Source organism: Acinonyx jubatus, chromosome E2, assembly GCF_027475565.1.
Source record: "Acinonyx jubatus isolate Ajub_Pintada_27869175 chromosome E2, VMU_Ajub_asm_v1.0, whole genome shotgun sequence".
Classification (NCBI taxonomy): Eukaryota; Metazoa; Chordata; class Mammalia; order Carnivora; family Felidae; genus Acinonyx; species Acinonyx jubatus.
In genome coordinates this window covers 60,294,750-60,322,087 of record NC_069396.1, presented here as the reverse complement: position 1 = coordinate 60,322,087, position 27,338 = coordinate 60,294,750, and the positions used below count along the sequence as shown (strand labels likewise).

Here is a 27,338-nt window from a genome sequence, read left to right as displayed (position 1 = left end):
TACCATAAATTACTTTTGTTTTAATTATGCTTTACAAAAAGGGGCCGTATATCGATTTTTTACAGTACATGTGTGTGGGTTACATTACCTATGAATTCATTTTGCAGTAATAGCGGGAACAGCACAAAACACGTGTGGTTAAAGGGGGCACTGGGCTTGGCAGATTTGAGAACCATCAATCTCCAGTATTTGGGAAGCACCATTTCTTTAAGAATCAGAGGTCGCTTTAGACGTTTCTACCCCCAGTCCCCCTTTCTGTGAATGCACTATGTGGACTTACCACATTTTTGTACCTGTGGTTCAAAAGTCATCTGTAGAGTTTCTCTCCTACGAGGATTCTCTGATGTCAAATAACACAGAAGCACCCATGGAAGACTCTTCAACCCCAATGACGTGAACCGGGTTTTTTTCTTGCATGATTTCATGGATGTCAAACAAGGCAAGCGCTCGGCTCGAGGGTTGTCCTGCCTTTGTCCCACCCCCAGGGTTCTCGCTGGAGTGTGTGTGCTGATGCCGGGCAAGGTGTGAGCCCCGGGCAAAGGACTGCTCAAGCCGTCGCCGGTTCCGGCCCTGGGACTCCTCTCTGGTGTGAGTTATCTGGTGTCGGATGAGGTGCGAGCTCTGAATAAAACATTTCCCACAATGATTACACTTAAAAGGCCTGTCGCTTCGGTGAGCCCTCTCATCTGGATTCAAAGGTGGGTCACAGCCGAGGGCTTCTGCCCACTCATGCTTCGTCAGAGCTGGCGTCTGTTCGAAGATCAGCCTCTGGCGGCACTCGTAAGGCTTTTCCCCAGCATGCTTTCGCTGGTGCTGGGCCAGGGAGGAGCTGTGCCTGAAGCCCTTCCCACAGTGGTTGCACTCATAGGGCCTCTCCTCTGTGTGTGTCCTCAGATGCAGGAAGAGGCACGTGGTCCGTGAGAAGGACTTCCCACACACGCTGCAAGTGTATGGCTTCTCCCCGGTGTGTGTCCGCTTATGCCGGCCCAGGGAGGAGTTCTGGTTGAAGGCCCGCCCACAGTCCTGACATTCATAGGGTTTCTCTCCGGTGTGAATTCTCCGATGGACAGTAAGGTGTGTGCTATGGCAGAAAGACTTCCCACACTCAGCACATTTATAGGGCTTGTCTCCCGTGTGGATTCGCTCATGCTGAACCAGGGAGGAGTTCTGGCTGAAGGCTTTCCCACACTCTTTGCACATATAAGGCCTCTCTCCCGTGTGAATCCTCTTATGCACTGTGAGATGTGCGTTATGATTAAACGACTTCCCACAGTCTGTACATTTGTAGGGTTTATCCTGTACTTGGCTTCGGGTGAGTTCTGTAATGGGAATGGCCTGACTGGAAGCTTTGCTACAGTCACTGCTGTCACACGGCCCTTTGCCGGAGGAGCCTGTCTGCTGGACTGAGCTTGAGTTACCTTCCGAGTTTATAGCCTGTGAGTCGTAAGCACAGAGATAGTCTCTCCTAGAAGTCTCCGAGGATGGATCTGGGTTTGCATTCAGGACACTGTTTTCCCCAGGTCTGAAACTTTCATAGCTTTTATCTTGAACTGGTACTTCCTCAAGGCTAACTTCCAATCGCCTCAAATTATCCTGTTCCTTCTCAGGCACCTGTACCTGGCGCTCACGTTCCCAGTGTTTCCCTAGTGTGGTGGGACAGGGAGTGTCCCTCAGGAAGCCTTCCCTTTCCGCAACATGGGATGGCTCCTCCTCAAGAAGGCCCTGCTTCTTGGGTGACGCTTGGCTTTCGGGTCCAGGTTCCCAGCCTAAAAGAGTACCAAAGAGCTGAGGGAGTTGGCGGAAAAAACACAGAGAGGACACGCTGGGCCTCCATCCTTACTGCTCCTCCCACCTCTAGGAAAATCTCAGTTCTGCTCCTGTGCAGACACCAAGTGCCTCATCTGCAGAAACAGTCTCATGCTTTCATTCGTTCGACAAAAATCTCCCAAGTACCTGCCACAGGCCCAGGCACTGGCCTTAGACAAGGGGCTGGCAGACTACAGCCCCCAACTACGAGTACTTTTTGTTTTTAAGGGCTGCAGGAAAAAAAGAGAAGGGTGTATGACAGAAGCAGAATTCTAAAGATGTCCCTGGCTGTGCAATCAGGCACTCATCTAGGTACTGCTATGAAGGGACTTGGCAGGTGACTTATCAGCTGACCTGAAGCCTTAAAATAGGGAGATGATGCTGGGTTATCAGGATGGGCCTGAAGTGGCCCCCAGAGCCCTTAAAAGCAGAAGGAGGTAAAAGGGAGAGGCTGGCTGCACAGGAGGACTTCAGTCGGGAAATGGGTGCACTTCCTGAGAACAACTCCTCTGCAACAGTCTCAAAGGAAACAGGAGCCTCAATCCTATGGTCACACAGACCTGCATTCTGTCTGACCACACCTGGAATTGGATTCTCTCTGAGTTCCCTGCCCAGTCAGGACCTTGACTTTAGTCTTGTGAGACCTGGAGCAGACAAACCAGTCAGGACTGACAGAAATGTGAGATAATGATTGGGTGTTGTTTTAAACTGCTAAGTTTATGGTAATTTGTTTCAGAGAGAACAGAAAACAAATAGTGAGTATACTTAGCCCACACAGCCTAAAATACTCACTGTCTGGCCCCTGATGATGGGGAGAAACTGCAACCCCAACACATGAAAAGCCCAGTCCTCAGGAGCCAGGGAAATAGATACTGAGCAAACCATCGAAGGAGCAGGCTTGGGAGGCAGACAAGGAGCTCAGTTTTAGAAAACCGAAGTTTGGTAGGTCAGATACCCAAGTAGAGGTACCCTCATGTCTGTAGGACACCTTGGGAGGACCAGCCCAGGTCGCAGAATCCTCCAGAACAAGAACTGCATGCAGGCAGGCGGGCTCCCCACTTTCTTACAGTGCAGCGAAGGCAAGGGTATCAGCTTCCTGTAGCTGCTCTAACAACGTGCTGCAAACGTATCACCTTAAGAGACCACACTTCTCTTACAGTTCTGAGGTCAGAAGTCCCAAGTCAAGGTATCAGCAGGGCTGGATGATTTTTGGCTGCTCTAGGAGAGAATCTGTTTCCGTGCCATTTCCAGCTTCACAAGACTGACTACATTCCATGGCCCTTTCCTTCAGCTGCAGAGCCAGCAGACCCCAACCCCTGATATCTGGCTGTTCATTTTATCCTTTATAATAAACCAGTAATAAATAGTGTCCCTGAGTTCTGTGAGCTATAAAAGCAAATTACTGAACCTAAGGAGAGGGTCATGGGAACCCCTGATTTATAGCTCGTCAGTCAGAGGTATGGGGTGCCCTGACGTGTCAACTGGCATCTGAAGTGGAGGCATTCTTAAGAGACAGAGTCCTCAGGCTGTGGGGTCTACACTAACTCCAGGTAGATAGTGTCAGAATTGGACTTAATTGTTGGACACCCAGCTAGTAACTGGAGAGTTGGAGAACGGTTTGTTGGTGTGGAAAAAACCCTACACATTTGGTGTCACAAGTGTTATATGGGTAGAAACAAATCATGGTACTGCTAATTGGTGACTTTGGAGCCATTAAAGTGTCCTCGAACTTGACAGTGGTGATGGGTATAATCTGTGAATATACTCAAAACCACTAAATTGTACGTTTTACATGGTGAAATTTATGGTCCGCTGGGGACCATGGCATCCAGAAGGGGACTAGCCTGGTAGGAGTTAGCTCAGGGCCTGGAGGTGCAGGCCAGCACTGGGGACTGGAGGATGTCAAACGTGTGGGGCACTTCAGGCTCTTTTGCCTCAGAGGAGACATGGTACTTCTGCATCTGCTGCAGATTCACCCTTGCCCTCGGGTAATAGGCTACACCTCATTGTGGAGGTACATGTGATTCCCTGCAGGTCAAAAAGCCCTGGGTGGTGTCAGAGGCTGAGCAGCAGGTACTGCTGGCCGTGTATCCCACTGTCATAGCCTACTTCTTCCAACGCACTTCAGGGTACCAATGCACCAGTCCCAGAGAAGGGATTGTGACAGGCATAAGCCAATTATGACAATCTAGGCCTCCTTTCCAGACTCCCTAGTGGCATAAGGGCAGGTAGATATGACCCAGTCCTGACCAAGGAGACCTCAAAGGACGAAATCTGGAGTTCATTCAGATAAAAGGGGTGAAATGTTACTGGCACTATTCTTCCCACATCCACACCCCCTGCCTGGAGCACAGATGTGATGGCCAGAGCTGCTGGATCCCTGCCATAACCTCAAGGAAAGGCCAGAAGAATCAGAACCATAAGCCTTGCCACTGAATACTGAGTCAGAGGCAGCAGTGGCTGCTTTGTGAAAAAAATTGCTTCTTTTTTTGAGTACTCTAGCCCAGGTTTCAGATATTTAGAGCTGAATACGATCCTTGTTGCTGAGAGAACACAAGGGTGTGGAGAACAGGTTTACAGAATCTGGACATGAAAGATTAAAATGGAGAAGATGGAGAGCAAGTTCACACGTTAGAAATGATCCTGTGGCAAGGGCACACTGAGGTGCAAGAGAGAACATGAAAGGGAGGACAGGGTGGGATTCTGACCACTGGAGGAGAGGCAGATGGTCTCTGCTCAGAGAAGGGAGAGCCCGGATGAGAAGAACAGAGAACACAGGAGCAGGGCGCAGACCTCCTACACAGAGAAAAGCTAATAGGGCAGGCCTAAGGCTACCATCCGTAGAGGGGCCAGTTTTGAGACTGGCCCTGGGCTGTGTGTGGGAATTTGGATTTCAAGAGAGTTCCCACCACCCTAACTGATAAGAGTGGCTCGCTGTGCCCAAACTGTGCCCACAGTATGGTTTACGGTGAACACCTGCTCTCTCCTGCGAGTCTGGAATCTTGGTCTGTGCCAGGCACAGGGTGCCTAAGTGACCAGCGCCCAATAAAACACCCTGGCACTGAGCCTCTAACAAGCTTCCCTGGGAGCTAGCATTCCTCATGTGTCGTCACAACTCACTACTGTGGGAACTACGCATGTACAGTGTGACTCTACTAGGAAGGAACTGTGGAATCTTGGCTGGCTTCTGGACTTCACCCCATCTGCCTTTTCTCCTTGCCGACTTTCCTCTATATTCTTTCGCTGTAATCACTGGCTCTTTGGGGTCTTGGGGACCCTGACACACCACCCTTTCCAAGCAGCACATCTGTAGTCGCCTCTTGGGCTGCTCCCATTAGGAGTTCCCACTTGGCAGCTTCTCACCTGGACAGTGACCCTGGGCAATTCCTCTCTCCGCTGCCCACAGCTCAGCCCCTTGCTCCAGTTGGGAGATGACTTCAGGTTTTGGAAGCTCAGGCCCTGGAACAAGGGAAAGACACAGGATGTGGGGACCTGCCACAGAAAGAACCAGCTCAGAATCCAGCCCTACACTCCTGATAGGGCATGAGGACATCTCACAATAAGGTGACGGCTTTGCATTGGGACAGAAAAGGGCAGAAACCTCCTCCTGCCTGTATGTACCACAAGGAATGAGAATGCAAGATCCCTGTCCCCCAGCCCAAGATCAAGTCCTCATACCAGAGGCCCTATGACCTATAACCCATAAAAAATAAGTCACTGTAGGAATCCAATCATCAGCTGGGGAAGCAGGCCTTACCCACAGAGAGCAGATGCCCAAAGGTCTCCAGCATCACATCACGGTAGAGGGTCCTCTGGGCGGGGCCCAGCTGTCCCCACTCTTCTTGGGTGAAGTCCACAGCCACATCCCGGAAGGTCACCGGCTCCTGAAATATCACACACACTCTTGATCAGCTGGACTGCCCCCGTCAGTGCTCTTAGGAAGAGAAGGAGGAATGGAGAAGCAGAAGATGGGCAGGCCAGTGTCCTGAGAGAGTACACATTCTGAATAATGCCAAGTCAGGTCTCACTGGGCACCTACTGGACTGTCACATTTAGGTTGTACAGTGAGGGCATATGAAAGTATCCCAGCAAGATGGAAGCCACCCACAGCTGACCTACAACTGATCTCAGACAGGTGCAGGTGCAAACAGAAATTGCTGACATGCAGATCTGTGGGTTAAAGAAACAGTTACTTGTCTAAGCTACTAACCTTTAGGATAGTTTCTTACATAGTAACATCTAACTGATACATTAAATAACTCTCAGATTCAAGGCAAGACTCATTATCCTACCTGAAAAGAGGGGTTTATAGTTGGAGTCGGAAACTCACCTATCTTCAGGGACCAGGCAGGCTCATCAAAGACTGAAGTGGGCTACTGGAAGAGCCTACAAGGGTACTTAACCTGTGAGAGGTGACACTGCAGATGATGGGTAATATATACCCTATTTGAAGGGGCAGCTGGGACTCAGAACCAACTGATCATGGGGGAAATTCAGGCCTCATATGGTCAGAACTGCCCATATCTAGTGAGTAGCTGAAAATTAGGCCACATTTTTAAATGAAACTTTTAATTTTTGTAAGTTGATGCAACGTATCTAAAACATGTCCTACAAATGAAACCCTTCTGTGGGCTCGGTGTGGCCACTGTCAGAAGCTAGATATTTCTGGATCTGAGTTTTGACTCTGCTACTTCTTCCTCAAGAAGCATAGAGCAGGTAACCACTTCTATTGCCATGCTTCCCTGTTTACAAAGAATCATTCCTTGGGGGCTGTGATGGGGAATAAGTGGTTGTGAAACACTTTCTACAGGACAAGATGCAAAAGAATAAAATCGGTCCTCTACTTCACACCATATAGAAAATTAACTCAAAATGGATAAAAGACAAATGTAAGAGCTAAAACTATTAAGCTCTTAGAAGAAAATATAGTAATGAATCTTCACAATCTTGGATTGGTGAAGAGTTCTTAGAATCTGACAGCAAAAGCACAAGCAACAAAAGAAAAAAATAAGTAAGTTGGACTTCATCAACATTAAAAATTGTTGTGCTTCAAAGGACACTATCAAGAAAATGAAAAGAGGGAAACCTGGGTGGCTCACTTGGTTCAGTATCTGACTCCTGGTTTCGGCTCAGGTGAATATCCGAGGGTTGTGGGATAGAGCCCCACCTTGGGCTCTTGCTAAGCATGGAGCCTCCTTAGGATTTTCTCTCTCCCTCTGCCCCTCTTCGCCACTCGTGCTCTCTCTCTCTCTCAAATTAAAAAAAATAAATTAATTAAAAAAATAAAGTAAAAAAAATATCCACATACTGGGAAATAATAATAGCAAATCACAAATCTTGTATGTGACTTGTATCTGGAAAATATAAAGGACTCTTACAACTCAATAATAATGACAACACAATTAAAAAGGGCAAAGGACCTAAATAGGTATTTCTTCAAAGAAAATATAAAATATACAAATACTGAATAAGCACTTGAAAAGATGCTCAATATCAATAGCTACCAGGGAAATGCAAATCACAATCACTTACTAAATACCTCAATTATAAAGGGGTATGTTAAGAAAAACACAAGAAGGCTTTAAAATTTTAAAGAAATTATAGTACAGGTGGCATACAGCTGTGACAAAAATTGTTCAGGAAGCATGAGAACCCTTTGGTTGGGAACAGAAGTCTCTGTTCTTGTCCCCGTGTCCTCATATCCCACTCAGGTCCTCCAGCTCTGATACATGCTCCCTGTGCCTCCTGCCTTCCCTGCCTCGCCCCCTCAACTATCACCCACTCTGCATGGGTCCTCAATAACAGCCCAGGCGCCAGGCCCACTGAGTACTGATCTCTCCAGGCCATAAGAGCCATGGCATTACATGAGTCCTCCATGTCTCCTCCTGGAATTCTAGCAGGAGCCCATTCCTTGCTTTTTCATGGCCCTCTCTGCTGCTCCACCTCAGACCCCTGTGGCTCTCCTCTTGTTCTGCACTACTGGTGCCTGGAGAGATGGGCTATCAGACTCCTTTACTCCACACACTCCCACAGCTGACCAGGCCACCCTGGCATCATCCAGCACCTGGTCACTGGCCCCCTCCCCGCATCCTAGTTAGCTCTCCGTATTTCTCCTACCCCCTTCCCAGATGCTTTAATGTTTTTTTCTCAAACCCAAGCTATACTTGCTTTAAAAAATCTTGAATGGCTCCTTTTCACCTTTGGGTACAGGATGGCCTCTTTCAGCCTGGCTATGGTTGACTGAGTAATGGCCTCCAAAGATACCCAGGTCCTAGTTTCTGGAGCTGGTGAATGTTACCATAAATGGCAAAAGGGATTCTGTGAATTTGATTAAGGATTTTTAAATGGGGAAATTATCCTGGATTATCCAGGTGGGCCCTAAATGCAATCACAAATGTCCTTCTAAGAAGGTGGAGGGAGATTTAACTACAGAAGACAAAAGGCAATGTGACCACTATGGCTAGATGCCATGCTGCTGGCCTTGAAGACAGACAAAGGGCCATTAGCCAAGGAATACAAGGACTACAGCCACTAGAGCTAGAAAAGGTGAGGAAACCGATTCTCCCCTAGATCCTCCAGGGGTGGCTCTGCCCAGTATAACTGATCTCAGGCTTCTTACCTCCAGAACTGTAAGAATAAATGTGTATTGCTTTAAGCCACCAAGTCTTTAGTACTCTGTTACGGCAGCCACAGAAAGCTATACACTGGACCTCAACGCCCTCGACTTCCTTGCCTCCTGTGGTGGCAAGCCTCCAAGATGGCCTCCAGTGGTCCCCAGTCCTTGTGTAGTTATGCAGTCCCCTCCTATACTGTGCAGGTTTGATAACCAATAGGGTTGGGCAACCAATAGGATACCGTACCAATGAGTGTGTAAATTCTAACCCCAGGGCACAAAAGGCATTGGGGCTTCTACCTTGCCATCTCCTGGACCACTTCCTCTTTGGGAAGCCAGATGCCATGTTGTGAGGACACTCAAGCAGCTCCACAGAGAGGCCCACATGGGGAGGGACTGTCATGTGAGTGAACTGTCTTGGAGGTGGATCCTCCAACCCCAGTCAAGTCTCAGATGACAGCAGTCCACACTGATATCTTGATGGTAACCTCATGGGCCGAGGCTGGAACCACCAGCTAAATCATTCAAGGATTCCTGCTATCAGAATTGAGGTAATATATATTGTTGTTCTAGACCACTAGGTTTTGGGTTACATGCAACAGATAACTAATACACTTTATCTTACTGCTGACAGACTCTCCTTGAGAGAGTCTCGTTCCTCTGAACCCTTTTCTCAACTAGGCCTTGACCTCTGGGCTTCTATGTCCACTTTGCATCACCCAGTTTCTTAAGAGTTGGTTTAGTCAGAAAAAAAAAAAGAAAGAGTTGGTTTAGTCAGAATCCCCACCCACCATATCTAATTACTCTCTGTATCTTTTCAAAGTCCTCATCCCACAGAATCCTTCAGGTAATATCTGATCACTTAGCCTGCTTCAGCAAGAATCCCTAGGTCAGTTTGGCAAGAATTATACGCACCCCAGAACCCAGCTAGAAATTCCCACTTTTACTTATTGTATTTGGAATTGAGTCCACTTCTATACTGAAGTCTCTTTCCCTCTATTGCAATAGTTTCTGAATAAAATCTGTTTTGACTGCCTTAATTACTGTTTTACACTGACATTGCTCATTCCCTGCCCCACCCCCTCCATCCACTGCAGACCAAAGTGTGATTTTTTTTCTCTTTCAAAGTAGGCTTCACATGCCCAGCTGGAGGCAAATTCACCACCAAGAGATCAAGACCCCAGCTGAGCTCAAGAGTCAGACCCTCTGAGTGGCTCAGTCGGTTATGGCTCAGGTCATGATCTCACGGTCTGTGAGTTCGAGCCCCGCGTTGGGCTCTGTGCTGACAGCTCAGCGCCTGGAGCCTGCTTCAGATTCGGGGTCTCCCTTTCTCAATGCCCCTTCCCGGCTCATCCTCTGTCTTTCAAAAATAAATAAAAACAAACAAAATTAAAAAAAAAAAAAGATGTTCAACCAAGGTGCCCCACTAAAGTGTGATTTTTTTTTTAAGTTTTTTTTTTTAAATTTTTTTTTAACGTTTATTTATTTTTGGGACAGAGAGAGACAGAGCATGAACGGGGGAGGGGCAGAGAGAGAGGGAGACACAGAATCGGAAGCAGGCTCCAGGCTCTGAGCCATCAGCCCAGAGCCCAACACGGGGCTCGAACTCCCGGACTGTGAGATCGTGACCTGAGCTGAAGTCGGACACTTAACCGACTGAGCCACCCAGGCGCCCCACTAAAGTGTGATTTAATGCAAATGTGCATAACACATATCTGAAAACATGCAAATCTAAGGTTATCAATAATCTCACTTTGCATACAAAATCTGAAATAATGCAAATCCTGGTAAACAACAACAAAACACAGTAAGTCCAGAATTTCAAAGATGCGGAGCTTCAGGAATTATGAATTATTTTTGGTTTCTGCCACGTGGAGACAGCACTTTATGGAGAACACAGGGAGCGGCCACTTTGTCTACAATTGCAGGATCTTTGAAACAGGCACCTTCCCAGATGGCCTTGCAGGCACGGACCGCCCAGTGTGCAATTCGCCCACAGCCCCCGCGAGGGAGCGGTGCTGGGAAGGAGCCCCGGTAGTCGCTCCCGCCCCAGTTATGCCGTGCCTGGTGACCTGTCATCATCCTCAGGGGTTGTGTCCAGCCCCCTGGCCAGGGGCCTCGCGGAGCAGGGCTCTCGGGGAGTGTTTGCTGGCTCCGTGAATTAAAGCATTTCTATTCGGAAATACCTGCCATCTCGGCGCTCCACTGACACCATCACATGGCAGATGGCCTTCGCGGGGAAAGCAATCGGCGGGAGCCGGGCCAGCCTGGTCCTAGGAAATGATACTAAGCCCCATCCCAGAACAAGGAAACTGGCGTACTAGGGGAGCATGCGCACTGGGGGACCTGATGGCCCGGGTTCGAATCCAAACTCCACCCTCACCAGTCGGGCCAGTCAGCGCGCCCTGAACTGCGCCTCAGTTTTCTCATGTGTAAAGGGGGATAAGGCCCGGGCCCTGCTCACCGTGCGCTGCCAGGGTTAAAGGGCCAATACCTGCGGGAGACGCTGGACCCGCTGCAATCGTTATTATTATTACTTTACCTGAAGCCATTCCGCTGGCAGCCCTGTAGCCATCTCCAGTGCTGTCGCTTCCTCTTCGGGGTTCATCCTGGACCGACAGGTCGAGAACAGGAGCCCGAAGCGGCGGTAAACCCGAGAGCAGCCCCCGCCTCAGGGACCACTCCACTCGCCGCCCGCGGGACAATGGCGGCCGCGCTGGTGACGCTGCAACTACAACTCCCAGAAGGCCGTGCGGCGTGCCTCAGAGCCTGACCAATGGAAACCTCTGTTCGTCGAACCTTCGACCAATGAGAGCCTTCTGGCTTCGGGCCAATGGGACTGTCCTTCCTTCGGGCCTCCGGCCACTGGGGGCGCTCCTGCCGCAGACCCCCGCGAGGCTTGCCGGGCGGGCGGCGGCGGCCGGGGGCCGCCGAGGGCTGTGGCGCCGGGGCGGGCTCTGAGGGGACCCTGGTGCTAGGGGCCGTCCGTCCTCCCAGCCTGGCAGCTGGGGGTTCGTGTCTGCGCGCGTCCGCGGCGCCTAGGTGGCCTTTGCTCCTCCAGCCCCCATTGAAGGTGCGCGTCTGTCCACGCGGGAGTGGGGTGCCCTGCTTTGAGACCCGGGGCCTGCGCGTCCTAGCTGGCAATGCTGGGCATCTCCCTTGCCACCCCGCCCAGTGCCCAGCGCGGCAGGGGTCAGCAGCACCAGGAGGGGCATTTGTCAGGCATCTTCACTGACTTGAGCAGAGGGCAGGAGCTGCTGTGGGAACCATGAATCAGGCAGTCTCCGGGAGACTGAATGTGGCCACTGCTGGGTTCCCACACAATTTCCAGGCAGTATTCCTTTCTCGGTGGGCAGAGAAGTCCCAGGAGGAAGTATAGCCTTCCTCTCTGCAGCAGCCCCAAAAGGGTGGAAAAGATGAGGGAGGGTTGAGTCTGTTATCTTAGAGCAGCCCCATGTATTTATGTGGAATGAGTCACTGGGCACAACTTTCCTCCTGGTTCTAATAGTGCTGAAGTTTCAATGCATGATGTTTCCCTATTGTTTCAATTTTTAATTTTCTACTACTTATATTTTTGTTTTCTCCTTGGTTATATTATAGGACGTTTGTCTGTTGCAGTAGTTCTCAAAGTGTGGGCCAGGGACACCCTGGAGCTTCCTGAGATCCTGTGAGTTGGTGAGTTCAAAACTAAGTTCAGCACTGAGTGTTATATGTAACTGATGAATCACTAAATTCTACACCTCACCTGAAACAAATTTTACCATATATGTTAACTAACCAGAATTTAAATAAAAACTTGAAAAGGAAGGAAAAAAACCCATGAGTTCATAATAATAGCTTTTCCCCCCACTCCCATTTTCTCACGAATGTACAATAGAGTTTTCCAGAGACTTCTGGATGTGTAATACTGCAACAGAATGATAGTGTTAAAGATAAACAAAATGGACATTGATTAACATGGTGAAAACAGATTTTATTCAGTAACTGCTGACAGTGGGGGAGAGCACTAAACCCCACTTGCATTTGTGCAGAGGTGACTGGGCCTTTTAAAGAAGAATAAGGGAATCAGAAGGGGGAGAGAGCAGGACTCATGTGGAAAACTACAAAGTGTTGGTCAGTGTAAATATGATTGAGCCAGTGTGCTGTTGCCTGGTGATTATCAAAGTTAGGGTTCTACCCTCCCACAGAGACTAGAGACAGCAGCCCTCTCCTTTCTGACCATTCTGTTTCAAAGGAAACTTTCCCTAAAAAAGACTCTGAGTTGTAGGATGTACACAGACATCTCAGACAGAAAGAATTCAGTTCTATGCTCTTTTTTAGTAAATGCTATAAGAAGAGGAGGTCAGGAGCTATCCTTGGGTGTTCACCAGAACAAACAGCAAATTCTCCTGGCAGCATTTCTCAGGGAGGCAGTCAGCAGGCATTTCACTGGGAGGATGGTGTCTTTCTAGGGACACAGCATTGTGCTGCTAGAAGCCATGCCAGAGTCCAGTTGTCTCCTACTGAAGAGGTTAGGACTGAACTGAGAGTACTAAGAGTACTGAGACTCTGCAAGTCTCAAAGGCACAAGCAGCTATGGAAACCCAACTGCCAGACATTAAAGAGATTTGCAAAAATATAATGCAACACTAGTCACTAATATTTACTTGTTTTGGAAACTGTAGTTATTTTCCATAAAGTGGGGGTTTTGAAAAAAAAAACAAACAAAACAAAAACAAAATGTTGTATTTGTTTTTTAGGGCTACCATAAAAAAGTACCACAAACTGGGTGACTTAAATAAGAAAAATGTATTGTCTCAATTATGGAGGCTACAAGAGATCAAGGTTTTGATATGGTTTGGTCCTTCTGAGGGCATGAGAGAGATACTCTGCTCAATCCCTCTTTTCTCAGCTTCTGGTGGTATCCCAGCAATCTTTGGTATCCATTGGCTTGTAGATCTCTGCCTTCATCTTCATATGACTTCTCCCTGTGTGCACGTCTGTCTCGAATTTTCCTCTTTTTATAAAGACACCAGGGGCACTTGGGTGGCTCAGTCGGTTAAGCATCCGACTTTGGCTCAGGTCATGATCTCAGGGCTCATGAGTTCGAGACCTGCGTTGGGCTTTCTGCTGTCAGCACAGAGCCCACTTTGGATCCTCTGTCCCCCGCTCTGTCCCTCCCCTGCTCATGCTGAAGCTCTCTCTCTCTCTCTCTCTCTCTCTCTCTCAAAAATAAATAAACATTGGGGTACCTGGGTGGCTCAGTCAGTTAAACATCCTACTGACTCTTGGTTTCAGCTTAGGTTATGATCTCATGGTTTGTAAGTTTGAGCCCCGCATTGGGCTCTGTGCTGGTGGTGCGGAGCCTGCTTGGGATTCTCTCTCTCCCTCTCTCTCTTTCTGCCCTTCCCTGATTCCTGCTGTCTGTCTCTCAAAATAAATAACTAAATTTTTTTAAAAAAAAAGCATTCTCAGGGTTTCTGTGTGGCTCAGTTGGTTGAGCGTCCAACTTCAGCTTGGGTCAAGCCCCGTGGGGAGTTCAAGCACCGCGCTGGGCTCTGTGCTGACAGCTCAGAGTCTGGAGCCAGCTTTGGATCCTCTGTCCCTTTCTCTCTCTGCCCTTCCCCTGCTCTCTCTCTCTCTATCTCTTTCTCTCTGTCAAAAATAAATAAACATTAAAAAATTAAAAAAATTCTTTTGTTGAAAACCTTTAAGAAATAAACATTAAACAAATGAAAGCATGCTTTGATAATAATTTTGTATGTATTCTTCTGGTTTTGATATGGAGTATATTATTTTTTTGTCTAAACAAAATCAGATTATTTTTTATTTTACTTACTTATTTTATTATTTTCCTCTTTGACCAAATAGCTTTTGGATGATAATTTATTTTTAATGTTTAAAACATTTTTAATGTTTATTTATTTTTAAGAGAGAGAGCATAAATAGGGGAGGGGCAGAGAGAGAGGGAGACACAGAAGCTGAAGCAGGCTCCAGGCTCTGAGCTGTCAGCACAGAGACCAATATGGAGCTTGAACTCATGAACTGTGAGATCATGACCTGAGTTGAAGTCAGATGCTCAACCAACTGAGCCACCCAGGTGCCCCCACATCTTTCTTTTTAAAACCCTTTTAGGGGGCACCTGGGTGGCTCAGTCGGTTAAGCGTCCAACTTTGGCCCAGGTCATGATCTCACAGTTTGTGGATTCAAGCCCTGCATTAGGCTGTGTGCTGATGGCTCAAAGCCTGCAACCTGCTTCGGATTCTGTGTCTCCTTCTCTCTTTGCCCCTCCCCCACTCACGCTCTCTCTCCTTCAAAAATAAACATTAAAAAAAAAATCTTTTTTAAAACCCTTTTAGAGCATTCTCACACCATTCCTCTATGTGCCTGAAAATCCACTTTCTGAAGAGGGAAAATCCACAAGTGGGAGGCGTAAAGGAGATTGGATGGGAGCGATGGGGATATTTCGGTGGAAAGTGTCCCAGGCAGAGATCACAGAATATAGCAAGACTCTAGATGCTCAAAGAACTGTCTTGTGAAACTTAAATTTATGTAGGTGTATATCATGTTTTCTCCTTACCTTGGCTAATATTTTAAACTGGGCGGCTCCACTTTATGTCCCTTGGGCGCCTCAATATAACCTGTCCAAAAGTATACGTGCTGTTCTTGTGCTCCAAGCTTCCTCCTTCATGTCACCTCAGCCTACTCATCTTTCTATATCATAATCTGATATACGATTAAGATTCTTTGAGAAAGATTCCTTTCTCTCTGTTACTCCTCCGTGGGTCACTGAGGATCCATGGTGGATTAAGATAGCCCCAAATTCTTTGTGTCTCTTCCCACCAGGAGGTGGGATTTATATCCCCTCCCCCTGTCTGGGCTGCCCCTGACTGACTATGCAATAAAATGTAGCAAAAGTGATGATGTGTGACTTCTGAGGCCAAATCATAAGAAGTTTTTACAGATTCTGCCTGGGTCTCCTGGAATGTTCATTCTTGGGACACCCTCTCTTAGAACCCAGCCACCATGCTGAGAGGAGCCTAGGCCACTTGAAGGGGTCTAATGTCAGTGCTCCAGTCAACAGTCCCAGCTGAGCTCACACCTGGCAGCCAGCGCCAGCCTTAATCTTCACCCTGAGCCTTCAAATGTCTCCAGCCCTGATCGCGTTGACCTGAAACCACACAAGAGGCCCTAAGTGAAAAGAACCACCCAGCTACCCAGTCAACTTATAGAACGGTAAGAAATTAAAGAAATTATTGTTTTAAACCACTGTGTTTGGGATGTTTGTTACATAATATTAGAAAAGTGAATCTGTGGCTTGTGGATGTTTACCTTCCTAAAAATCTTTCCTGCTTGTTCCTTCCTATTAGTTCAGTCCCTCATCATTGTTTTTAAAAATATAAAACACATGTTTTTAAGCAAGTAATACATTCTCATGACTTGAAATTCAGAAGGTGCACTATGGTATCTGGTGAGATCTTCCTCTTTCCCTTGACTCCCACCACTGACTTCCTTACTTCTAGCAACTACTATTTTTAGTTTCTTGTAGGTCCTTCTGGAGACACGTTATGTATTCACAAGTAAATATATGTAAATATTTTTTCATTCTCTTATACAAGTGGTGGCTACCACGCATTGAATTTTACCTTGCTTTTATTCAGTAAACAATATTCTAGAAATCTTTCCATACAAGCATGTAAGATCCTTCCTTATTATTTTTAACAACTTTATTGAGATATTAGTTCCTCTTCATCTATTTAAAGTGGGGTCCCCAGTTGGAGCATAGAGACTTTCTGGGGCTGAGAAAATGACTCTAGGTTAAGAATCTCAGTAGACAAACTGGCCTGCAGGAGAGTGTCTGTTGAGAACCACAGAAGAAATAGCTCATGACAGAACAAAACATAAAGAGATGGAAATTTTGATGGAAGGTAATAGCCTAAGTGAACAGATCCAGAAAGCCTCATGGGCCAATAATGGGACCCCAGATGGAGAATGGGGGACAGAGAGAGAAGCTCATGATCAAGGCAATCACTGAGAAAAGTTTGTTGATGTGAAGAAACTCTTTGTCAGTGTTGGAGAGGGCTCACCGAGTTCTTGGAAGGAGTGATGTATTAAACTGTTTGAAAATCCATTTGGTCACAAATTGTGTGTGTGTGTGTGTTATGAGTGTGTAAATACAACTATTGTGACTGTTATGCCAAGCTTGTTAATCATTTCATGGTGAATCACTTATCTACTTAAACAGCCATTTTTTCCCTGAGAAATATGTTAAAGTTTCCCCAAATGACTGTACTGTAGATTTACCCATTTTTCCTGGTATTTCTACTATTTTTCAGTAGTGCCATTTCTAAAGGTTCATGGTCATTTAAAGTCTTTGTAGATTTTACCTTTTATTAACATAAAATATCCCTCTGCAGAACAGAGAGGGTTATTGAATCAAGTGGTCTGAAACCCTGTAGAGCTCTTCATACCCCAGGGTCTTTCCAGAAATTATACCCCTTGACACTTCTGCATCAGTGTATCTCCCTCACCAACCTCTGACATATGGGCTTTACAATTTTAAAAGAATCCTTGCAAAGCCAAATGGCATGGAACAGTGACTGGCCTTTTAAATTTGCATTTCCCTAGGTTAGATCTATGTATCTACTTCTAGGCCATGTTTGAATCCTTTCTTCTAAGCACTTTGGATGTCTTAGCTTTACTTTTTCCAGCTAATTTCAGACCATTTGCTTATTATATGATCATTCTGTGTTAGTTATCTAGCGCTTATTGGGTGCCCTCTCTGTTCCAGATTCTCTGGGGCCGACCCAGCTTGGGCCCTCTGCCTGGCAGCTAGGAACAGCTTGACCTCATGGGAGAAAGATGCTGGGTTTCTTTGAGCATCTTTCTGGAGAGTTCAGCACAGCTGTGGCCAAACACCAGGGAAACTGCTGGGGGAGGCAGCCCCTTTGGAGCAGAGCGTTTCCAAGATCAGGATACAGTGTGACTGGAATCCCCAGATCTGTTAGGGAAAGGGTCCTGCTATGAAGTGGGCAGATGTAGAATCCTCAAATCTGGACCGATGAACAAGCTGTTTTCTACCTGGGATGGCTAGATCTGTGACCTCAATGTGCAGCAGACAAAGGGCAATCCCTTCCCACTCCCTCTGAGCCCGGCAATGTGCGAAGGGTTTCCACATGTGCCGGAGACACAGAAACCACCATCGAGCTATCTACATCTTCTCCAACTCCAACTAGACAGATTCTTACGAGAATGTCTGAGAACACAGCTTGGCATGGCTCTATGGAGTGACACTTCATTTTCCTCTCCAGAGATCATAGTTCCAGCCAAGTCTTGACCACTAACTCACTCTTTGTTCCTGAAACCCCCCCCCCCCCAACACACACACAAAGGGTGACTGCTTGATCCCCAACCCCTGAGAGAGTAAGATTAACATCTCATGTGTCAACCTCTTCTCTGGAAGTCAGGAGATCAGTTCCAGTCTTTGCAGTAGGAAGTGAGACCTGGATAACATCCTTCATCTAAGGGGAGGGAACTGAGGAACAGAGAGGTAGGCATAAAAGTCCCTCAGGCCACACAGCATGTTCATTAAGGAAAAGTCACCAAATATGACTAGTGAGTCTTTAATCTCATACAATTCCTCCTCAAATCTGCTCCTCTCTATTTCCTTCATCATCCTTCCAGTGCTGGAGTTGAGATGAGATGAGATGAGATGAGATGAGATGAGATGAGTTAAGATGAGATGAGATGAGATATTCTCCAGTGCTTCTTCATTGAACCAAGAATGGCTATTATGTACCAGGAACTGTTTGGCAGTGAAGCAGATAACAGCCCTACCCTTTGAACTGACATTTTGTGTGTGTGTGGAAGGTGGGGTGGGTTAGAATTATTTTTTTTAATTACATATTTTTTATGTCAGATGGTATTAGGATGAACTAGGTTCTGTTGAGCTAACAAACAAGACCCCACTTTCAGTGGCTTATGTCTGCTTACAGTTGATTTACTAGTCATGCTCTCTGTCCACTGGGGTTGGCAGTTGAGTGGGAGGGGAAAGGGGTGTTGTCCAGCTCATCATGGCTATGACGGGTGTTGCTGGTTACCAGAGCCTCCTTGTCTTGACTCCCTCTGCATCCCCTGCAGCAACAATCACTTGTACAGCATGACTGACTTTCTCTCTGTGAGATCTGCAACCAGCCACCAGTGGTGTGGAGGAGGAGGTGACAGATCCAAGTGTCAACTGCTGCTGCTGCTGCTGCTGATCAACTGCTGAGATGATGATGGGAGTTTAAGTTCACTGTGATTTCCACACCGAGAATTTGAGGAAGACCAACAAGGAGCTCGGTGGGCTGGGGCTCAAGGAAGACACAGCTCTGGTACGTACGTGGATGGCAACCAGGATTACAGGGACAAGAGGACAGATTGTGAAAACAGAACATGCAACCTGAAAGTGGAGCAAGGACCTAAATATCCAGAACTCCTCCATCAGTTCTGTTTCTACAAGAATGAATATGAATAGTGTAAATAATTCTTGGGTGATGTTATATACACAGAGCACATTTGTTGACAGCCAGCTGGCAGGATTCATACAGCCTTAGCATCACATCCTCAAGAATTAAGATGCTAAGAACTGATGATGTTGAAAGAAAATCAGAAGCTTCCACAGTCCCCAGAAGGACAAATGTACAATTAGTGTATCTCAGAGTCATCTTAGGTCAAGAACATTCTGCTCATGCTATCTTCATTAAATACCATGATGCAACATGTCTGCAGCTGGTAAACTGGACCTGAACATTACTAAGAATGTTTAACATTCTTAGTGGTGTTTAACACACCGGGGCACCTAGCTGACTTATGGTAAAGCATGTGACTCTTGATGTCAGAGTTGTGAGTTCAAACCCCATGTTGGGCATAGAGCTTACATTAAAAAAAAAAAAAAAAAAAAGTTTAACATAAATTTATGTTTTATGTTTAGGGTATTTATAGAAGAAAAAAAGACAATATCATTTTTTTGTTTTCTTATCAAGGTACTGTGTCATTTAAGCCTGGAACGATCCAAATGGGATTTGAGTCTACAAACTGAATCATGGCAAGGAGTGTCAAGTCTGAGGTATGGAGGTGTGATTCTGAAAACCAGCCTCAAGCAGGATTTATATGAACCGTGTGTTTTACCCACTTGAGCAGCCAGGGCAATAGTCTGAACTACTAATGGAACAGGTACTGTGAATACAGCTAAATATATTCATGTTTGAAGAGGCATGAGAGCTTGCACAAAGAAGACTAATATGGCAGCCTAGGCTCCACCTGTTACAAGTCCCGTTTTCAGGGTTGGCCTGGCCCTTGGCTGACACCTGGCAACTTGGCTTTTAGAGTTTTGTATGTATCCCAACTGATAAGCATGTCTCACTGTGCCCAGAATATGCAAACGATGTGATTTACACTGAACACCTGCTTTCCTTTTGGGAGTCTGGAATGTGGTATGTTTTAGACAGAAGGTGCCTACTTGCCTGGTCTTCAGTGCATTGTGTGACCCCCTCAGAAGAGGGAGAGAGAAGAGGGAGAGATTGCATCACAATCTGTCCTCTTGTCCCTGTAATCCTGCTCGGTGTGGAAATCACAGTGAACTTAAACTCCCATCATCATCTCAGTGCATTGTGTGACCCCCTCAGAAGAGGGGAGAAGAGAAGAGAGAAATCCTGCATGTGGATTTCCCCAGACTTCACCTTTCTCCTTATGGTCCACCTGTGTGTCCTTGCTACATCACTACAATAAGCCTTAGCTGTGAGTATGAGGATATGCTGAGTCTCATGAAATCGCCTGGAAATCTCTGGATGTGGGGATGGTCTTGTGGCCCTCAACAGTTTCGCTGCCTAGTTGTATCAAAATTATGTGTAGGATTATTTTGATATCTGTATTCTAAAATGGGGGAGGGGAGAATGGATTTCTGTTTCTCGTTAAAAGGAGCCTCTGGGTCACATGTAATAGATGTGGTATCTAGTGTTTTTACCAAAAAGAAAAAAAAAGCCACAAACTTAAATAAAACTAACAAAGAGGAAAGCAATATGTGGATATACGATTTTGAGATTACTATTTACAAAATGTTAAAAAAAAAAATAGGGGTGCCTGGCTGGCTCAGTCAGTGGGGCATGCGATCTTAATCTCGGGTTGTAAATTCAAGCCCCACATTGGGTGCAGAGATTACTTAAAAATCTTTAGGGGCGCCTGGGTGGCTCAGTTGGTTAAGCATCTGACTTAGATTCAGGTCATGATCTCACTGTTCATGAATTCAAGCCCCACATCAGGCTCTGTGCTGACAGCTCAGAGCTTGGAGCCTGCTTCGGATTCTGTGTCTCCCTCTCTTTCTGCCCCTACCCCGCTTGCGTTCAGTCTCTCTCTCTCAAAAATAAACATTAAAAAAAAATTTTTTTTTAATCTTGAAAAAACAAAACAACCAAAATGTTAAGGAAAAAATAGAAAGTGTCCTTGAACTATCCAGGTATCTAGGTATCACCTCAGCCTGACCAAGTGGACTCTCTGAAGATGGGCCCAGGAGCCACAATTCTAATAGCTCCTCTCAGGTGGGTCTTATGCATGTTTTGATCAGGAACCACTGACCTCTGAGTATGAGAATAATTCGGGTGGAAAGGGCTCAGGTTCTTATTTCAGATGAGCCCACTTCTTGGGTCCTAGGACTTGTGTGGGGGTAGAATACCTATGAGAGCAAGGCTGAAGCACTGGCTGCATATGCAGGAGCTGCACCCTTCAATCCCCAGTCCCTCCATCTCCCTCTTCTAATTCCCACTGGGCTTAGTCTCCAGGCACACATAACCACCACGTGTGGAGTCCCCAATATGGCTTGAGGACACTGTGGCATTGCACACATCTTCTGTACCCAAGTCTCCAGTAGCGCCTTCATTGAATGAGGCTGCTCTCGTGACTTGCTGAATGCAGAAATCTCTCAGATGTTTTAGCCAACAGGAATTGTCAAACGGTGTTCACTCCGCTGGGTCTGTTGGGCAGGTCCTTCTCCCCAGGCTCTGCCATCTTCTGAGAGTTATGCAATAGCAGGACCAACTATCCAATCACAAGCAAAGTTCCCATCTGTTCTGTCCAGGCTGCCTAGCCAAGGTGTTTTCCACCTCAACCTCAGAGTCTCATATGAACCACAGCAGCTATATTACTTGAAGTGTTTTATGATGGAAACCAGGTAACTGCCAGAGTGACCTTGGGGGAAGCACATTCAGTACTTGGTTACACAAATTCACACAACTGTCTTGCCACATCTAGTTGTCCCAGGCTATCAGGACCTTTCTACGTCCCCACTCTGGGGCTGCCTTCTGACTTCCTGGTGATAAGGCTGCTGGAAAATCAAGTCTTGAAAGACTAAGCCATTCCCCTTTAATTCCAGGGACTTCTAAGAAGCCAAGGAGCCTTCCTTCTTCTGGAATGAAATCTAATTTGCTAAACAGAAAAGTCTGACATCTTTCTTTTTGCTCTTGCTTTTTAAATTGTCAATCTACTATGACAGCAACACTGAATCAAAAGAAGGAAAATTGTACCTAATCCCACAAATCAATTGCAGATGTCCTCATGTACTGTGGTTTTTGCTCACCTACAGTTACACATTGTTAATAATTTGTTACCCAAATAAGGAATGTACCACCAGGGAATGAAGTACTACAGAAGGTATAAAATGAAATCCGGGTCTCCTGCCCTACCCTACTCAACAGTCACATTCCATCAATGACTATTAACCATTTCTTTCTTTTTTTAACCATTTCTCTTCCAGTTCTTCCTGAGGCCATCTCTATAATTCTGATCTTTTATGGCCTATAGACTTAACTGACTTCCTGCTCTGGTAAGCAGTGTAGATTTGGCTCAGACTGTTGCTCCTCTATTTGCATCTAATTTGTCATATTACCATTTTGAGCCCTAGTTCTAGTCTCCTAAATAACCTATCGTATTATATTTAAAAGTCCACTTCCTAAGATGAGGATACAGGGATACTCTGTCTCCCCACTATGTCTCTTTCTCCTACTTTACAACAGCTGCAGACTGTACCATCACTGTTAGTGCTGACAACAGTGGTGCTCTACTCCTGCCGTTATGAAACCCTCACATCACAGCTCTGGGTTTCTTTCTTTAAAAAAAGCAAAAAACAAACAAAAAACCCCCAGTATCTCCTGTTTATATCTATGCAAATACTGTTCAGTGAAAGACCAAAACAATCTGATTATATATCTCTTTCTTTTATTCCAATATCATGAGTCTTCTGCCTCTTCTAAGAAGAAATATTAGCATCAGGGTCAAATGCATGGATCTTATTCATCATAGATTGTAGTTGGCAAGATCTGAAGATCTTTCAGCTTTCCTTCCCCTTCTCTTCCCTTCTCTCTTCCTTTTCCTTCCCTTCTCCCCTTTCCTTCCTCTTTTCTTTCTTGTCCAATAATCTCACTTTTAATTTCATAGTCTATTCTTGTTTTCATAATTCTCTTTTAAAAAGAGCATCTTGGATTTATTTTTCACTTGAAATTATTTTTTGACCCACTCTTAGAATAAAGCTTTTAAATATTTGGTTCCCTGAATATCTGTTCTCTTTGGGGTCGGTTTTTGTTTCATTTTAGATATTTTTTATTTTATGTTGAAAGCTTTCATCATTTTTCACACCTTGGCTCCCACCCATAGTGAAAAGACTATCAAAGAAGATGGGAAATTCCACAGGTGGGTGAGACTGGTTTAATGGCATGCTTTGCTATAGGGTGAAAAGTGCAAGAAGTAGTTGTTAGGATGAAGGTCCTTATAATGCCTAAACAAGGCAGCTTTTGTTCTGGAACATAATCCACCTAATTCTCTAGTCCTTCAAACTGTTTCTAGCACATAACTTTCTCCCTCCTATATTTTTTGCTTGCCCACAGCCAGATACTTACTGCAAGACAAGAAAAAAGGGGGAGGAGGGAGAGGAAATTGTTTCAGAACAGATTTTTCAATTAATCCTGTTTTCTCCCACACCTCTCAGTGTACAGCTCTGCCAGGGGACTGTGGCCTCTACTGCAGCCCTCTTCACAGGACCCTGGCTTCAGCCTTTCCCACTCTGCATCTCCAGCTGATGCCCTCACATCTGCTTTCACCTTGCTCAAATTTGCAGGTATGGCCTCTCCCACTTTCTTCACCATGGTTGATTTACAGCCATGTTCAGTCTTTTTTTGAACATGTTGCTGAATGACTTTTTAAAATGTTTATTTATTTTTGAGAGAGAACGAGCAAGCAGGGGAGGTGTAGAGAGAGTGGGAGACAGAAGATCTGAAGCAGACTCTGTGCTGACAGCAGCCAGCCTAATGTGGGACTCAAATTCATGAACCATGAGATCATGACCTGAGCCAAAGGCAGACACTTAACCAACTGAGCCACCCAGGCGCCCCTGAGCTGACCTTCTTAACCAACCATCTGTGTACATGTTTTTTATGTGGTTGTAACGTTTTGTGTAAATACTACTTTGGGTCCTGTTTTCACTTTACCTGATATATATATATATATATATATATATATATATATATATATATATACACACATACACATACATACACACACACACACACACACACACACATACATTTTCTAAGTAGGCTCCATGCCCAATGTGGGGCTTAAACTCATGACCCCTGAGATCAAGAGTTGCATGCTCCACCGGCTGAGTAGCCAGTCAGTGATAAATATTTTTCATATTGCTATACATCCAGCTCTGATTACAGTCAACCTAACTGGGCAACAAAGTTAAATTAGAGCACAACAGAGTCTGACATATTCAGTCTTTTTTTTTAGAGAGCTTGAGTAGGGGAGAGGTGCAGAGGGAGAGAGAGAATCTTAAGCAGACTCCACACTCAGTGCTGAGCCCAATGTGGGGGGGTCAATCCTACAATCCTGGGATCATGGCCTGGGATCTTGAGCTGAAATCAAGAGTCAGACACTCAACCAACTGAGCCACCCAAGCGCCCCCAGAGTCTACTTTTAATTCCAATAAAAACCATTTCAGAAGACTTCCCATCCTTAGACCTCCTCCAGTTCATGTTAACTGCTGGTTTACATTGATCATTTCTGGTTACATATTTCATCACTCAGTACCAACTTCACCATGCAATGATTTCATTTTAGACAGTGTTTGGGGCTTTACATCAAGAATATCTTCCAATCCATTATTTCTAGGAATGTGTTACAGGGACAATGTCTGCGTAAGTTTGGGTGGTTGTTTTCACTAAAAAGATTATTTGGTGGGTATACTTACATTTTGAATTTCCTAACTCCTACTAAGAGCTCTGACTGAAAATTTTAAATCAGTGGTCATGTTCACAGTTTCTCATCTAAATGCAGAAGTAAACACATTTTAATGTACATACAAATTACTTGTGCTACGTTTCGGAATTGTAAGCTCTTGGGTTTTACTGCCAGAGGTTCTGATTTAGTAGATCAAGGTAAGCTTGGTAATATGCAGTTTCAATGAACACTCCAAGCAAATCTGATATATGTGGTCATTAGAGCACACTCTGAGAGTCATACCTTGGTCACCTGATGTCTAATAAAGGTTTCGCAGTGAGCTTTTCCATCTTGATTATTCAGAGTTTCTCTCCCATGAATTTTTTCATGTTGAATAAGGGATGTAATATAACTGAAAACTTTCCCGCATTCGTTACATTCATAGGGTTTTTCTCCAGTATGAATTCTCTGATGCCTAGTAAGTTGACATCGCTGACTAAAGGCCTTTTCACAATGATTACATTCATAGGGTTTCTCGCCAGTGTGTGTCCTCTCGTGTTTTGTAAGAGTGGACCGATCATTAAAGGCTTTCCCACAGTCAATACATTCATAGGGCTTTTCTCCAGTATGTGTTCTCTGATGTTCAATAAGGCGTGACTTCTGACTGAAGGCTTTAAAACACATGTTACACTGATACGGCTTGTCTCCAATGTGTGTTCTTTGATGCACAATAAGGGGAGATCTCTGGCTGAAAGCTTTTCCACAATGACTACACTCATAAGGTTTCTCTCCAGTATGGATTCGCTGGTGCACAACAAGCTGTGATCGCTGCCGAAAAGATTTCCCACAGTCATTACATTCGTATGGTTTCTCTCCAGAATGAATTCTCTGATGTGAAAGAAGGTGAGAGCTCCCAGCAAAGGCTTTCCCACACTGATTACATTCAAAAGGTTTCTCTCCAGTATGAGTTCTCTGATGCTCAATAAGGTGAGAGCTCCCAGTGAAAGCTTTATCACACTGATTGCATTTATATGGTTTCTCTCCAGTGTGAATTCGCAGATGCCTAATAAGCTGAGTGCTTCTAATGAAGGACTTTCCACACTGGTTACATTCATAGGGTTTCTCTCCAGTGTGAGTCCTTTTGTGTGCAACAAAGTCAGAACTTTGGCTGAAGGACTTTCCACAATGACCACACTCATAAGGTTTCTCTCCAGTATGAATTCTCTGGTGTACAATAAGGTTAGAGTTCCACCTGAAAGATTTTCCACATTCATGACATTTATATGGTTTTTCTCCGGTGTGAGTTCGCTGATGCCTAATAAGTTTGGAACTCTGGGTGAAGGATTTCCCACACTGGTTACATTCATAGGGCTTCTCTCCAGTGTGGGTTCTCTGGTGTACAACAAGGTCATAGCTCTGGCTGAAAGACTTCCCACACAGAGAACATTCATAGGGCTTTTCTCCAGTGTGTGTTCTCTGGTGTACAACAAGCTTAGAGCAACAGCTGAAAGATTTTCCACATTGATTACATGCATGTGGCTTCTTTCCAGTCTGAATGATGTCACAGTCAGTAAAAGATGACGCCTCATGGAAGGTATTACATTCCTCCTCACATCTAAATGGTGCTTCTTCAGGACCACTTATCACAGTTTGTACAAGGCATTTGTCACACTCATACTGGAGTTCTCTAAAATGCATTGGTTTGTGTTCATTCATAGACATGCTATGATTAATGATGTTTCTATAGTCTGTACAGTCATCGCTGCTCTCTGCTGAAAAAATTCTATTATGGTATTGAAGGGAGGTATCATAGTTGAAAGAGTCACTACTGACAGTATGTTCATAAGGCTTTTTATTTCTCGTTTCAACATTTGTAAATTTATTCAAGGAAATGCTCTGATAGAAGGTGCTAGGACTTTGGTGATTTTCATGGGGCTTCAGATCAGCCCAGCCTTTCTCATGATTAATGAAAACTGAATTCTGTTTCAATTTTTTAACCTGTGACTCAAGTGTATGGAAATGTGCTCTTGTGGGTAATGTTGGAGGTAGAAGGCTTAAATTCAGGTAACTTCCCCCAAGGTCAGGCTCACAATGTTTCCCGTGAGCAAACGGTCTTTCTGGGGTGAGTATCGTTTGACTCAAAGGGTCTTCCTGGTGCTCCCTTAGCTGGTCCCTCCAATCCTGCCTTCCTCCCAATGTTACCAACCAGGGGCCCTCCTCCTGTATGCAGCATTTCATTTCTGTGTTGTGGAATGGTTCTTCCACAGCAGTATCCTCTTTAGAAGCTGACTCTTCCTTTTCAAGTGTATTCTTCCAGTCTGAAAGAAATCCAAAATACTGAATTACTGGATATGTATTAGAGGGAGAGGATGGGATGAAGGAGACCCACCTAGTATAAGAGGTGTCTCTGGATTTGTTTCTAACCCATGGATTGTAATTTCATGCAGGATGTGGGGGGGGGAAAGATGGATCAGCAAACAGGAAATCAGTGATAAAGTATAAAAAACAAGCAAAGATACTGGGGGACTGGTCCCCAAAGAAGGAGCAGAGAAATAAGAATAAGCAGGGGAGGGTAAAGAATAAAGGAGAAATCCACAAAAAGAATCGGGGTGGGGGGGGGTCTGAAGGTATACAGCCCCCAATAACCACAAAAGATACCTACGTTCTAATTGCTGGAACCTGTGAATATGGTACC

General features: G+C 45.4%; 2 protein-coding genes and 1 long non-coding RNA gene across 25 annotated transcripts in view; 1 reads left to right on the top strand and 2 right to left on the bottom strand.

Moving 5' to 3' along the window:
• Nucleotides 1–11,152, bottom strand: ZNF8 (zinc finger protein 8). Its single transcript, XM_015087988.3, has 4 exons — nt 10,962–11,152; nt 5,564–5,690; nt 5,170–5,265; nt 1–1,766 (listed from the first exon to the last, which is right to left on the bottom strand). The coding sequence occupies exons 1-4, from the start codon at nt 11,025–11,027 to the stop codon at nt 328–330; spliced, it is 1,728 nt and encodes a 575-aa protein (XP_014943474.2). The 5' UTR covers nt 11,028–11,152; the 3' UTR covers nt 1–327.
• A 122-nt stretch (nt 11,153–11,274) lies between these two features.
• Nucleotides 11,275–27,338, top strand: part of LOC106989512 (uncharacterized) — an 18,398-nt gene continuing 2,334 nt past the window's right edge. For 2 of the 12 annotated variants that reach the window (XR_008293869.1, XR_001432545.3), the window contains exons 1-5: nt 11,283–11,492; nt 12,020–12,094; nt 18,539–18,771; nt 19,423–19,505; nt 23,412–23,540. This is a non-coding gene — a long non-coding RNA (uncharacterized LOC106989512). Of the gene's footprint in view, nt 11,493–12,019; nt 12,095–18,538; nt 18,772–19,422; nt 19,506–20,043; nt 20,177–20,891; nt 20,974–23,043; nt 23,117–23,411; nt 23,541–24,214; nt 24,353–25,521; nt 25,631–27,338 lie in introns of those variants that run through there. The other 10 variants (XR_008293874.1, XR_003413499.2, XR_008293872.1 and 7 more) reach the window with 10 other exon arrangements.
• ZNF544 (zinc finger protein 544) overlaps nt 24,201–27,338 on the bottom strand; it is a 15,327-nt gene continuing 12,189 nt past the window's right edge. For all 12 annotated transcript variants that reach the window (XM_015087990.3, XM_015087996.3, XM_027037530.2 and 9 more), the window contains one exon: nt 24,201–26,961. In XM_015087990.3, the coding sequence (XP_014943476.1) occupies nt 24,941–26,961 (2,021 nt within the window). In that variant the 3' untranslated portion in view covers nt 24,201–24,940. The remainder of the gene's footprint in view (nt 26,962–27,338) is intronic.